The sequence below is a fragment of the Herpailurus yagouaroundi genome, unplaced genomic scaffold, assembly GCF_014898765.1.
Source record: "Herpailurus yagouaroundi ecotype Mexico unplaced genomic scaffold, PumYag 196, whole genome shotgun sequence".
Classification (NCBI taxonomy): Eukaryota; Metazoa; Chordata; class Mammalia; order Carnivora; family Felidae; genus Herpailurus; species Herpailurus yagouaroundi.
Window position 1 is genome coordinate 33,014,829 of NW_024412427.1, and position 14,969 is coordinate 33,029,797.

Genomic DNA, 14,969 nt, shown 5'->3' on the forward strand with positions numbered 1-14,969 from the left:
GCCAGGACTCAGCTATCCCGGGAGCCGGGGATAGCTCAGCGGGAGCCGCGGCGAAGTCACCGCCGGGGCCCCTCCCACGACTCAGACGCGTCACAGCTCTGGGCCTGGCCCCACCGACCGCAAGGGCTCGGAACCCGGCAGGGCCACCCCCTTCACCTTCCGGCCGGCGGCCTAACCCCACCCCCAACAACAGGCCAGTTTACGCACCAAACGGCGCAGTCGTGACGTCACTTCCTGTCGCCGGCGCGCACGTGGGAGGAAGTGCTAGTGCCAGCGGTTGCCGCTGCTGCTTGTGTCTCTGGTTACGTTCGTCCGCGGGTCGGGCGGCCGCCTCCGAGCTGGGCAGCTGCTATGGGAGTCCCGGCTTTCTTTCGCTGGCTCAGCCGCAAGTACCCGTCCATCATTGTCAACTGCGTGGAAGAAAAGGTGAGGAGGCTCCTGACGGCCACCCCGCTAAAGCCTGGCGCTCCGGCACGTCTAGGCCGCGGCCCTTGGCGCCCGCCGCCTGCCCCTGGGGCACAGTGCTCGGTCCCGCGCGGCTCTTTCAGCCCTGCGGACTGCGGTGGCCCGACACGCGGTTGGGCGCCGGCACCCAGAGTCTGGACCCGGGCCAGCGGGAGGAGCGGGGCGAGGGCCGAGAAGGATACGAACTCGCCGGAGGGCTGTTACTCCCTCGCCCGCTTTCTCCCCCCGGACCGGAAGGCCCCGCCCATGGCTTTGTTTCCTCCGGCACCGCGCGTTGTCGTTTCTGGAGAGACTCAAAGTCTTTTAGGCCACTTCTGGCGGGTCCGTTGAGTTAGCTGGTTAGAGTTGCACGGATGCTGATCCCGGCCTTTCACAGCCTTGTAAAGTAATCCCCGGCGGCGGACTTTTGTTGTTTACTGTTCGTGACAGAAAGGTTTTCTCCTAGTGTGAGAGGCTATTTGTTGCTGTTCAACCCTACGTCGAAAGCAGTACCTTAGAAACGTCTAGGACAAGATAGAAGTCTGATAAGTGCCCCCTTCTCTAGGCAGTATGCTTGTAAAAATTTTCGGAATTCCTGAATGCACTCGAACAATACACTTTTTGTTGTTACTTTGTTAGTATGCATGTAGACTTGTGCTCATTGTTTAGTTTTGTGTTTACTGTTTCCGTGTTTCCAGTCCAAGTTTGGTTTTGTACTCTGAATTAGAATTTCTGGATTGGGAAGATTCAGGGACACATCATCATGCCTCTCACCCCTTCGATTTTGAAGGAAGTACGCATCCGTCACTGAAAACATTTCTTTTGCTAAAGCTGTTGAGGTCTTGATTTTTGCTGATTTTCTATCCAAGGAGGAATCGAAAGCTTTGTTTTGATGATATTCCTTGTGTTTTTGTCAGAGAAACTGTTAAACTGAATGCTCATTTCCTTTGTTTTTAAAACTTTCATCAAGCTTTACTAACTTGGATCTTACTTCGTTTCTACTCTGCAGTGATAACCACTTTTAACTGTTTTCGTTCTAAGTATCATGTTTATACCTGATTTATTTGTTTTGGATCTAGCTGTGGAATTCCAGCTGTGATAGATGAGGATTTAGGCGCTCATGCAGCACCCCCCCCGCCCCCCCCTCGAATTCTTGTCTGCCCCCCATGTTTCTTCTGTGGGTAAACTTGAAATTTTAATATGCCTTTTTTTTTTATTGGCTCTCCTATATAAAGTATACCTTGAGTTTTCATCATCTAAGCTTAAGTATTAGCTTTTCTACCCCTGCTGCCCTTATTCTTTACCCCAAGCCTGTCAGTTACATTTTTTCCCTTATTGGCATCCAAAATTAAATCGTCAGGGCATTGGCTTATACTGGTTTGTTTTAAAAGCTGAAAAAATCAAAAAGTATTGTCGATTATTGTCACGATGCTGATTTAGGTTATGTGCTACTTTTGTCTTAGTGTTGCTTTTCTCTTTTCCTGTTTATATGGTTCCTCATCCAAACTGCCGGTTGTCTCAGGTATTCTATCAAGTCCTCTTTCTTCTTGGAGACTGCTTTTTGAGGTCTTTTATTTCTGTGCTGTCACACCTGGTTATTTATTTAGGCTTGCTGGAAAACTGCTTCTTGAGGTTTTTACAAATTCCTTTCTTCTGTTGGAGGTAGTTTTCTGATCATCATTTTTGTTGGCTTAAATCCTTCCTTGGTTTTTGTTTTTAGTTGAATTCTTAAGAAATGTTATGTGAGATGTGAGTTTTCTGAGTCCATTCTATCCTTGTACACATCATTAGCTAAGCATAGTTTGAGTTTGAAAATTTGTTTCCCTCAAAACTTTGAAAGCATTGTTCTTTTGACTTCCGTCATTCATTGTTGTTGATGAGAAATTCAATGTTAATGTGATTTATTTATTTAACCAATACTTATATAGTGTTTTACATGTTCTAAGTGCTGTTCAAGGCACTATACAGAGAAGTTTATTAAATCTTCATAATAACCATATGACTGCTACTGCTTATTATTATTACTACCGGTGAGAAAACTGAAGCACAGAGCACTCAAGGTCACTTGGCTAATGGGTGTTTAAAGCCAGTGTCAACTGGGAAAGACCACATTCTTTATCTCTGTTCTGCTTTTATTCTTTTGTAGTTGATCTATTTTTCTTTCTGGATTTTTAAAAAATCTTTGTCTTTGGTAGTGTAAGCTTCCATGATTATGTACAGGTTTTTTTTAAAAAATTAAGTTCATTTTGAGTAGTACTTGGTTGACTTTGAGTCTGGACACTTGTGTTCTTCAGTTCTAGAGAATGCTCTTTGATTTTTTTTTTCTTGGCCTTTTCCTCAGCCCTCTGAATTCTGGATACTGGTCCTCCGATTGATTTTTCTTTTCTCTCTGTTCTCCACTTCCCCTCTCCCTTTTGCAGCTTTATTGAGGTGTAATTGACCTACTGCAAACTATGCATATTTAAAGTATACAGTTTAATAGATTGACAAATGTGTACGTCTATGAAACCATCACCACAAGTAAACATAACTTTAAGACATTCCATCTGCCCCTTTGTTTTTTCTCCTTAAAACCCCTCCCTGTTTAAAACATTTATTCATTTTTGAGAGTGAGAGAGACAGCACGAGTGGGGAAGAGGCCAAGAGAGAGGGAGGCACAGAATCTGAAGCAGGCTCCAGGCTCTGAACTGTCAGCACAGAGCCCGACGCAGGGCTCAAACTCACGGACCTGGAGATCATGACCTGAGCTAAAGTAAGATGCTTAACAGCCTGAGCCACCCAGGCGCCCCTGCCTTGTGAATCTTTAATCAACCCTGGTGTCTCTAAGTTTTCCTTTTCTGCAATTGTATATCATTGCATTGATACATTGTTTCTTCTCATGCAGGTATGGAGTGCCTGCTACCTTACATACCACAAATATTGAAATATTGTGTTTTTCATTTTCATTCAGTAACATTCTAATAGACTCTGCGGCTTCTTTGGCCCATTGGTTATTTATAACAGTGTAACTTAGTTTTCAAATATTGGGGATTTCCAGACATTTTTTTCTGTTCTTGATTTCTAATTTAGTTCACTGTCAGAGAACATACTTTGCATAATTTTAGTCCTTTTAAAGTTTATTTGCTTTGTTTTATGTCCCAGAGTATGGTCTTGGCAAATGTCATTTTGCCTTAAAAGAGATACAGGTTCTGCTATTGTTGAATGGAGTGTTCTATAAATGTTATCATGCTGGTTGATGGGACATGGAAGACTTGAATAACATTTACTGATTTTGTCCTTTCAATTACTTGATAGGAGCATGGAAATCTCCTGGTATATATAATTATTTGGATTTGTCTGTTCTTGTTTCAGTTCTGTTGGTTTTTGCTCCTTGCATTTTGTAGCTTTTTTATAAGGTGCATAAATGCTTAACATTGTTATGTATTCAATGAATATGCTCCTTTATCATCATAAAATTATCTTTTTCATCCCTGGTAATATTCTTTGCTCTGAAATCTTTGTTCAATATTAAGATAGCCAGATCTTCAGACTAGGGTAGCATGGTCTATTTCCACTCTTTTTTAGTCTCTTTGTGTCTTTATATTTGAAGTGTTTGTGTTCATAGGCAACATACAGTTGGGTTGTGTTTTTTAATGCTATTTGATGATATCTGCCCCTTTTTTATTGTGGCAAAATACACATAACATAAAACTTGCCATTTTAACCATTTTTAAGTGTAGAATTCAGTGGCATTAAGTATATTCACAATATTATGAAAGTATTGCCATTATTAATTTCTAGAACTTTTGCATCATCCCAAACAGAAACTCTGTACCCATTAAACAATAATTCTCTGTACTTCCTCCTCCCCTACTTCCTGTCTTAAGAATTTGCCTACTTTACGTACCTAATGTAAGTGGAATCATACACTTTTCATTTTGTGTCTGGTTATCACTTAGCATAGTGTTTTCAAGATTTATACATGTTTGCATGTGTCAGAATTTCGTTCCTTTTTCAGGCTAATACCCATTGTATGTATATATCACATTTTGTTTGGACGCTTGGGTTATTTTTACCTTTTAACTACTGTGAATAATGCTGCTGTGAACATTGGTGTACAGTGATCTGTATACATATCAGGGCTTAGGGTAGATGTCCGTAAGTGGTCCCTACTGTCAGTTCTTTGGGGTGTATACTTATGGATCTTTTGGTAATTCCTTTTACCTTTTTGAGGAACTGCTTTTTCTGGTCTTTACCTTGTAAGCGAGGCATTTAGGATATTTACGTGTATGGTTAGATTTAAATTTGTCATGTTTTCTGACTCATCTGGTCCTTGTTTCCATCTTCCAATTCCTCTGCTTCTTTTGGATTGAGTATCTTTTATGATTTCATTTTTTCTCTTCTTTTGACTTTTTAACTACTCTTTATTCATTCGGCCATCAGTTTCTTCACTTTGCATCCTTGGCTTATACAGTCCTCTGTTCATTAGATTTCTCATCTTGAGAAAGTGCCTTAAACTCTCCTAAAGTCTAAAGAATTAGTGCTTCTTGCATTCCACTGCACTGCTCCCTACAGTCTGGTCATTTCTGTGTGAGAGCTGAAACCAGGCAGAGTGTTGCCTTGTTTGACCTCAGTTGGGAATGTGCATGTTGGTGGACTCAGATTTTTTACCGCTCTGCTAATGTTTGTGAATGAATGTGGGAGTGCTGCAAATACTGATTTGGGGGTTACCAAAAAATGTTTAGTAAGGAGGTGAATTTGCAAATACGGAATTCATGAATAATGAAGATCAGTGGTATGTATATCACACAGGGTGGTTGTGTGAATTAAATCACTTTAATATAAGTTAAGTGCTTCAAACATTGCTTTGTACAGAAACACTTGATATTTCAAAATTTTATTGCTAAATTAAGTTTCAGGAGTTTGTATGCCCAGGTAAAAGTGGGGATATTTTTGTGTCTAACTCTTGTGTAGTGTAAAATTGTGCTCTGTTTTCACGTAGTGAAATCCAGGTTTCCTACCCTGCCTTTTTTCTCTTCTGTATGATTGAGTGAATACTTTTTTTATGACAGGCACTACTCTAAGGGCAGGAAGGACAATAATTAAGGAGGCTATTGGTCCCTGACTCTGCATTCACTTTTCGTCAGTGTAATATTTTGGGGGGAGATGACTACGTTTTTAGGCAGCTTTATTTAGATATGATTCACATATCATACAATTCACCCATTTAAAATTTAGAATTCGGTGGGTTTTTTGTATATATTCACAGATGTGGGCAACCGTCGCCACAGTGTTAGAACTTTTTCATCACTTCAGAAAGAAACCCGTACCCTATAGCTACCAACCCACTATTCCCTGCCCCTACTACTCCTATCCCTAAGCAACCACTAAGCTATTTTCTGTCTCTAGATTTCTCTACTGTGCCTTTCATGTGGATGGAATCATACAGTATGTGTTTTTTCTGGCTGACTTCTTTCATTTACTATGTTTTCAAGGTACATCCATGTTGTATCATGTATCAGTACTTCATTCTTTTTTATGAGTAAATAATGCTTCATTGTGTGGATATATACATATACCACATTTTATTTATCCATTTGTGTGTTGATGGACATTTGGTTTGTTTCCACCTTTTGACTTTTGTGACTAATGTGCTACGTTTGTATACAGGTTTCTGTGTGGACATGTTTTCACAGGTATATACTTAGAAGTAGAATTCCTGGGCTACGTGGTAACTCTGTGTTTGGTTATTTGAGGAACTGCCAGACTATTTTCCAAAGTGGCTGCAACATTTTAAATACCACCAGCAGTGTTTTAGGGTTCTAGTTTCTCCACATTGTGGCTAACATTTCTTATCTGGCTTTTTTATTTTGGCCATTCTAGTGGGTATGAAGTGGTATCTTGCTGTAGTTTTGATTTGTGTTTCCATTAGGACTGAATGATACTGAGCATCTTTTCATGTGCATATTGGCCATTCGTATATCTTATTTGGAGAAAAGTCTATTCCTGTTCTTTGCCTGTTTTTAAATTGGGTTGTCTTTTGACTGAATTATAAGAGTTTTTAGAATACATGCTCTGAACACAAGCCCCTTAATAGATATATGACTTGCAAATCTTTTTCCCCATTTTGGATTGTCTTTCCACTCTCTTGACAGTGCCCTTGAAGCATGAAGTTGTTAATTTTGGTGAAGTCTAGTTGCTTGCACTTTTGGTGTCATATCAAAGAATCCATTGCCAAATCCAAGGTCATGAAGATTTATGTCTGTGTTTTCTCCTGAGAGTTTTATATTTTTTAAAAAAAAAATTTTTTTTTCAACGTTTATTTATTTTTGGGACAGAGAGAGACAGAGCATGAACAGGGGAGGGGCAGAGAGAGAGGGAGACACAGAATCGGAAACAGGCTCCAGGCTCTGAGCCGTCAGCCCAGAGCCCGACGCGGGGCTCGAACTCACGGACCGCGAGATCGTGACCTGGCTGAAGTCGGACGCTTAACCAGCTGCGCCACCCAGGCGCCCTGAGAGTTTTATATTTTTAAGTTTTAGCTCTTAAATTTAGGTGTATCATCCATTTTGAGTAAACTTTTGCATGGGTCTAACTTCATTCTTTGGCATGAATAAACTATCCAATAGTTACAGCACCATTTGTTGAGAACTATTCTTTCCTAATTGAATGGTCTTGACACCCTTTTTAAAAATCAGTTGACCATAAGTGTATGGGTTTATTTCTGGTCTTTCATTTCTATTCTGTTGATCTCTATGTTTATACTTGTACCAGTACCATGCTGTCTTTGTTACCGTTGTTTTGTAGTAAATTTTAAAATCAGGAAGTATAAGTCCTCCAATTTATTCTTTTTGAGGATTATTTTGTATATTCTGGCTTCCTCGTAATTCCATATGAATTTTAGAATCCACATCAGAGTGGATTCTTTATAGACTTTATATTTCTTTGGTTAATTTTAGTTCTAGCTTTTGGATACTGTTATGAATAGAATTGTGTTCTTGTTTCTGAGTTGTTCGTTACAAGTGTGCAGAAAATATTTTTTTAAATATCATATCCTGTAACCTTGCTGAACTCATATATTCTAATAGTTTTTTAGCAAAGTCCTTAGGATTTCCTATATACAAGGTCACATCATGCAAACAGATAGTTTTATTTCCTCCTTTCCAATATAGATGCTCTTTTTATTTTTCTTGCTTAGTTGCCCTGAGTGAAACCTCCATGACAATTTAGAATACAAATGACAAAGGACATCCTTGCCTTGTTCTTGACCTTAAAGGGAAACCAACTACTTCATCACCATTTAATGTGTTAACAGCTTTTTTATAGATGCCCTTTATAGAAGGAACTTACTTTCTATTACTTTCTAGTTTGTTGAGTGGTCATTTGGTTTTTGTTTTTATCATGAAAGGGTATTGGATTTTCTCAAATGCTTTTTCTGTGTGTAATGAGATGGTCATGTTATTTTTGTCTTTCATTCCACTCTTGTGACGTATTGCTCTAATTGATTTTTTGTTGTTAAACCAACTTTGCATTGCTAGGATAAATCCCATTTGGTAATGGTGTGTAATTATTTTTATGTATTGCTAGATTCAGTTTGCTGATATTTTGTTGACTTTTACATCATAAGAGACACTAGTCTCTTATAAAAACTAGTAGTTTTGTTTTCTTGTGGTGTCTTTGTCTAGTTTTGGTATCAGGATAATGTTGGCCTCATAAAATGTGTTGGAAAGTGATTCTTCCTTTTTTGTTTTTTGGAAGAATTCGTGAAGAATTGAGGTTAATTCTTTGAATGTTTGGTAGGATTCGGTGAAGAAACCATCCAGACTTGGACTTTTCTTTGTGGGTATATTTTAATTACTGGTTTTATCTCATATTGTAGGTTTATTGAGATTATTTCTTGTGTCATTTTTGTAGTTTTTCTGTTAACTTGTGCGTTTCATCTAAGTTATTTAATTTGTTGGTGTACCATTTATGATAGTTTTTGTTTCTGTAAAGTTGTCAGTAATGTCCTCTTTTGTTTCTGATTCTAGTAATTTGAATCTCTTTTTCTAGGTCAAACTGGTTAAACATTTGTCAATTTTGTTGATCTTTTGAAAAAACCAACTTTGGTCTCATAGATTTTTTTTTTCCTCTTTATTTTCTGTTTTATTAATGTCTGCTATAATGTAATTTTTTCTGGCTGGCTTTGGGTTTAATTTGCAATTGTTTTTCTAGTGTCTTACAGTGGAAGTTTAGGTTATGGATTTGAGGTCTGTCTTGATATAGACATTTACGGCTATAAATTTTCCTCTGAACATTGCTTTGGCTCTATAGCATAAGTTTTGGTATGTTGTATCTTCATTTGCATTCATCTCAAATTATCTTCTGATTTCTCTTTTAATTTCTTCAACCCATTGGTTGTTCACGAGTGTGTTGTGTAATTTCCACATGTGTATGCATTTGCCAAGTTTCCCTCTGTTATTTTCATTTCATTGTGGTTGGAGAACATATTTTGAATTGTCTCTCAAAATTTTTTTAAAAAGCTTCATGTATTTAAAAAGTATTTTTTACAATAGCTTTTTATTTTGTTTTATTTTATTCTATTCTATTTATTTATTTTTTAAGTAGGCTTTACGCTTAATGTGGAACCCAATGTGGGGCTTGAACTCAGGATCCTGATATCAGGGCCTGACTTGAGATCAGTAGTCAAATGCTTAACTGACTGAGCCATCCAGGCCCCCCTCTTATTTTTTAATGGAAGTATAGGTAACATACAGTGTTGTATTAGTTTCACGTGTACAGTGTGATTCAACAGTTGTATACATTACTCAGTGCTCATTAGGATAAGAGCATTCTTAACCCCCTTTATATGTTTTACTCATCCCCTCATCCACCCCTCTCTGGCAACCACCAGTTTGTTCCTGTATTTGAGTGGGGTTTTTTTTGTCTTTTTGTCTTTGTTCATTTGTTTCTTAAATTCCACAAATGAGTGAAATCCCGTGGTATTTGTCTTGTGCTGTCTGACTCATTTCACTTGGCATTTTACCCTCTAGGTCCATCATGTTGTTACAAATGACAAGATCTTGTTTTTTTTAATGGCCGGGTAATATCTCATTGTGTATGTATACCACAACTTCTTTATCCGTTCATCTATGGATGGACAGTCAGCCACTGTTTTCCACAGTGGCTATACCAATTTGCATTCTCACTAACAGTACACAAGGTTCCTTTTTCTCCACATCCTCACCAGCACTTGTTTATCTCTTGTGTTGTTGGTTTTAGTCATTCTGACTGGTATGAAATGATATGTCATTGTGATTTTGATTTGCATTTCTCTGATAATTAGTGGTGTCGAGCATCTTTTCACGTGTCTGTTGGCTGCTTGTATTCTTTCTTTGGAAAATGTCTATTCAGGTCCTCTGCCTATTTTTAAATTGGACTATTTGGGTTTTTTTGCTGCTGAGTTGCATAAGTTCTTCATATATTTTGGATATTAATCCCTTATAGGATGTATCACTTGTAAATGTCTTCTATAAAGTAGGTTGCCTTTTTGTTTTGTTGATGGTTTGCTTCACTGTGCAGGCACTTCGGTATAGTCCCAGTAGTTTTTTGTTTTTAAATGTTTATTATTTATTTATTTTGAGAAAGAGATAGTGAGCAGGGGAGGTGCAGAGGAGAGGGATTCATTCATTGGTCTGTTCTATTGATTTTTTAGTTTTTATTTCACTTATTCCAGCTGTAATCTTTATTCCTTTCTTGCATTGGGTTTGGAAAGCTTCATGTATTTTGATGCTCTGTTATTAGTTGCACACTTTTTTTTTTAATTTTTATTAGTTTGAAAGAGAGCATGTGCAGAGTGTGTGCAAGTGGGGGAGAGGCAGAGAGAGAAGAAGAGAGAGAATCCCAAGCAGGTCCATGCTGTCAGTGCCCCACGAGGGACTTGATCTCACAAACCAGGAGATCATGATCTGAGCCAAAATCTAGAGTTGGGCACTTAACCCACTGACCCACTCAGGCACCCCTATGCGTGTATGTTTTTAATTATTACATTTTCTTGATGGATTGACCATCTTATCACCATAAAATAGCACTATTTCTGGTAACTTCTTTTGTTTTAAAGTTTATTTTGTCTGATAACTAGTATAACAACCATTCTAGTTTTCTTGTGGTTGCTGTTGCATGGTATCTTTCCCCATCCATTGACTTTCACTTTTTCACAAACTAAGATCATGAACTGACCTGAAACCAAGAGTCAGATGCTTAACCATCTGAGCCATCCAGGCAATGCCCAGCTACCCCCAACCCCCGCCCAGTAGTTTAATTTTGCTTTTGTTGCCCTTTGCCTGAGGAGACATATCTAAAAAACTGTTTTTGCAACCAATGTCAAAGAATTACTGCCAGTGTATGGTTTCAGATCTCACATTTAGGTCCTTAATCCATTTTGAGTTTATTTTAGTGTGAGATGTAAGAAAGTGGTCCAATTTCATTTTTTGCATGTAGCTGCCAGTTTTCCTAACACCATTTGCTGAAGAGACTGTCTTTTATGAATTGTATATTCTTGCCTTCTTTGTCATATATTAATTGACTGTATATGCATAGGTTTATTTCTGGACTCTCTTCTGTTCCACTGATTTATATGTCTTTTTGTGACAGTACCATATTGTTTTGATTACTATCACTTTGTAAGTATATCTTGAAATCTGGGATTGTGATACCTGAAGCTTTCTTAGTCTATCTCAAAATTGCTTTGGCTATTTGGGATCTTCTGTGATTCCTATCTAGCTCTGTAAAAAATGTTGGCATTTTGACAGGGATTGCATTAAATCTGTAGATTGCTTTGGATGGTATGGACATTTTAACATTATTGGCATACTCCTCTCAAGTTCTACAAACATATTTATGATAGCTATTTTAAAATCTTTTCTGTTAAATATGACATGTGGACACTTTCACAGGCAGTTTTTGCTGCCTGCCTTTTTGCTGGTGTATGGCTCATACTTTGTCTATTTTTCTACATGCCTAGTAATTTTTTGCTGCAAACAGGACATTTTAGATAATATAGCACTTTCTAGGTACTGGTGCCTCCTCCCTTCCCCATGCCAGGGCTTGTTGTGTGTTCCTTGTTTATTTACTACCTAGCTTATTGTAGTGAGCTATGTTTCTTTCTCATGGCATTATGCATCTAATATTGCTCTTTGGGGAGGTGCAGTTTGGGGCACGCCCATAACCACCCTGAGCTGACCGTGGTACAGGTAGGGCTCTCTCCCATCTATCTGATCACACCCAACAGTTAAACTTTACTAATTATGGCCCATTACTCTGTCAGTTTCAGCAGTGCCCTGGGTCATAAATTTCTCCACAAACTAATGGAGTCACACTGGATCCTTCCAGGGATTAGTTTTTGAGATTAAATGGGGTATTTGTCTCAGCCATCTTATTCCCTGGTTCTCTCCTGCAAACTAGCTGGTTTGGGAAATCTAACTAGTGGAGTCTAAAACTCAGTTCTGTAGTTTGGTATTTGACTTCAACAGTGGGAACTTTCAATACAGGGGAATCTAAGGCTTAATTCACAATTTTTCTGATGTTGCTGTTAAATGCTATGCAGGCTTAAACAAAAATACATCTACTTAACTATGACTAACAGTAGTGGTTTCTGCCTCACATTTGAGGAGCCAGAAAGCCTTGTAAGGTTGGTATAAAAATTTTTTTGACGGGTTTACGTGAAAGCTTATGGAATGTATTTTTATACAGACTCACTATTTGTGTATTTGTATCATCTTTACTTTTTAAAGTATCTTTATCTTGATTCCTTGACATTTTTATCAAATATAGGATAATTTATCAACTTCCTGTTTAGAATGTATATACTCCTTTCTCCATGAAGTGGAGGAGGAGTGGGCATCCTGCTAGGCACAACTGCCTAGACTGCCAGCCCTCTGGGTGGGTGTGCCCCTTGTTCCTCCAGGGACCCACTGATCAGCCAGGGTACTGCACTGCCCTTCCTCTCAAGCACCCATCTTGCCTGGTCCTTGTGGAGCCTGAGTGTAAGCGAGGGGGTAGTGAAGGGTCTGAGTGAGCCTCCTGGCTGTTACTGCTGCTGGTGCTGATGGATCATCTAGAGGCTATCCCTTGAGCTCCTCTCTGGGCTTGGAGCCCATTGTGTTCTCCCACTTGTTGGCAAGAGCTCCTCCCTGCATTTTTCAGGCTGTCCACCCTGAACAATACTAATAATTAGTCTGTTTTATACCTTTCTATAAATGGTACTATATATATATTCTTCTGAAGCTTGGTGTTTTTGGTTTTGTTTTTTGTCTGTTTTTGGCCCAGCAATATACTTGTGACCATCCTGCCCTATTTTTTGAATCTCACTTGTCTGGCATTTAGTATATGGACATCTACATAATCCATTCTGTGGGTTCTTTTTTCCCCCTAATTAAGTTGACCTTTCATTTTTATTTCTTTTTTTTTAATAGTTTTGAGATGTAATTTATATACCATAAAGTTTACCTTTTTAAAGTGTACAGTCCAGTGGTTTGGTTTATATACAGAATTGTGTAACAGTCAACATAATCTATTTTAGAACATTTGTATCACTCTCCAAAGAAATGCTGTCCCCATTTGCATTCATTTCCTATCTCCCTCAACCTTGCCCCACCCTCAGATTGAAACTCCTCTATTTCTGTCTCTATAGATTTATCTATTCTGGATTTTTCATATAAATGGAATCTTCTGTGGTCTTTTGTGACTGACTGACTTCCACTTAGCAGAATGTTTTTGAGGTTCATCCATGATGTAGCATGTACATGATGGGCTTTTAAGTTCACGGTTTTTTGCTATTACAAATGATGTTTTATGTGTGTTACGGAACTTTTTAAAAAGTGATTTTATTAACAGTGATCTCCTATGATCTCATTTTTATCATTTGCTGAAACTGTTAGAAAAAAAACAAAGGTAGTATTAATTACAAAGATACAATTGAGTGCCTCCAGGAGTGAGTAAGATGTAGTGCTTATCTTTTTAAGAACTCACAGTGTAGTTGAGTTAGAATGCCTAATTGTAAAACCATGGAAGTGCTACAAGTGAATAAGCAAAATTCTGAGGAAATACAGAAGGAGGAGCAGTTTTCTGAGAGATCTGTCCAAAGAGTTATAAAGTAAGTGACATTCGATCGCAGTCTAGACCGTGGAAAATTAGTAAGGTTTCAGGAAGTGGGTGTTGGTATGGAGGCAGAAGGAGAAGCAGTGTGCAGAGGCACTAAGGGATGCATGAGGGTTTTCCAGGGACTTAGAGAGAGGGTTGGTCTGAATGGTACTTTGGTAGGACAGAAAGCTGATAAGAGTCCAGGCTCATTGGTCTGTACTTGGGAATCATTGAAAACCTCAGGCAAGATGAAGATGCAGCCACATTCGTACTTTAGAATGAAAACTCTGACCGCTTGTGGGGTTGCCTGGAGATAGGAGAGTCTAAGGGTGAAGCAGTCCATATGAAGGCCATTCAGATCTTTGAGGTGAGTGATGCAGTGACAGCCATGGCAGTGGGGCTGAGAGGAAATGAAGTGGAGAGGCATCTTTTGGGTTAAATTGACAGGACTTTCTGATAATGGGTGGGAAGGGAAGAGAATTCTAAGATGACTCCCAGGGTTTCTCACTTGGACACTTGAATGGTTTGAGAGTTTGATAGCTGTCCATTTTCCACAGACAAAATACCCGCTTCAATTTGCTTTAAGGAGTAAAATAACATCTTACAATGTAAAGATTACTTAAAGTGTTTTGTTTCCAATTCAGAGGTGAAACATGGGTTCATACTGAGCCTAGGATGTGTTAATTTTACACTTAATCAATCAAACTACTGTTATCACTTCCTCATAGCCAAAAGAATGCAATGGTGTCAAGATTCCTGTTGATGCCAGTAAACCAAATCCAAATGATGTGGAGTTTGATAATCTCTATTTGGATATGAATGGAATCATCCATCCCTGTACTCATCCTGAAGACAAGTACGTAACCCATTTTTGTCACTGGTACTAAAAGTTACAGAGGAGTACTGTATTAAATGACACCGTCTGCTTGTCCTTCTAGGCCAGCCCCGAAAAATGAGGATGAAATGATGGTTGCGATTTTTGAGTACATTGACAGGCTTTTCAATATTGTGAGGCCAAGACGACTTCTTTATATGGCAATAGATGGAGTGGTAAGTTCACCTAGAATCCTGTTTTTGTTTTTGCTGGGTTTTGAGTGTGTGGAAGGAAAGTCAGCTAAATAACAGTAAAGGTTGACTGTGGTGAATTTGAGACAGCCTGATTGTTCTGTCAGTGTTTTTTGCCAGATTGTGAGATGCTGGGGATTAGTGGTGACTGCCCTTGCTTTTGAAGGACTTACCACTAACAGGACAGAGATAAATGAGCAAGGTTACTTACTTGTGGGCTTTAGGTACTAGATAACACCTGCAGGGTGCTGAGGGAAGAGGAAATCAGTGCTACTAAGGGAATTAGGAAAGAGGAGTAATTTTTGTCTCCTCCCCTTCCTTTTCCTTTTCCTTTTCCTTTTCCTTTTCCTTTTCCTTTTCCT

At 38.8% G+C, this 14,969-nt stretch overlaps 1 protein-coding gene across 2 annotated transcripts in view; it reads left to right on the plus strand.

The window, feature by feature from the left end:
- Positions 1–248: 248 nt before the first annotated feature.
- XRN2 (5'-3' exoribonuclease 2) overlaps positions 249–14,969 on the plus strand; it is a 77,395-nt gene continuing 62,674 nt past the window's right edge. The window contains exons 1-3 of one of the 2 annotated variants that reach the window (XM_040447854.1): positions 250–426; positions 14,271–14,398; positions 14,481–14,592. In XM_040447854.1, coding sequence (XP_040303788.1) covers positions 352–426; positions 14,271–14,398; positions 14,481–14,592 — 315 coding nt within the window. In that variant the 5' untranslated portion in view covers positions 250–351. Of the gene's footprint in view, positions 427–14,270; positions 14,399–14,480; positions 14,593–14,969 lie in introns of both variants that reach the window. The other variant, XM_040447855.1, reaches the window with a different exon arrangement.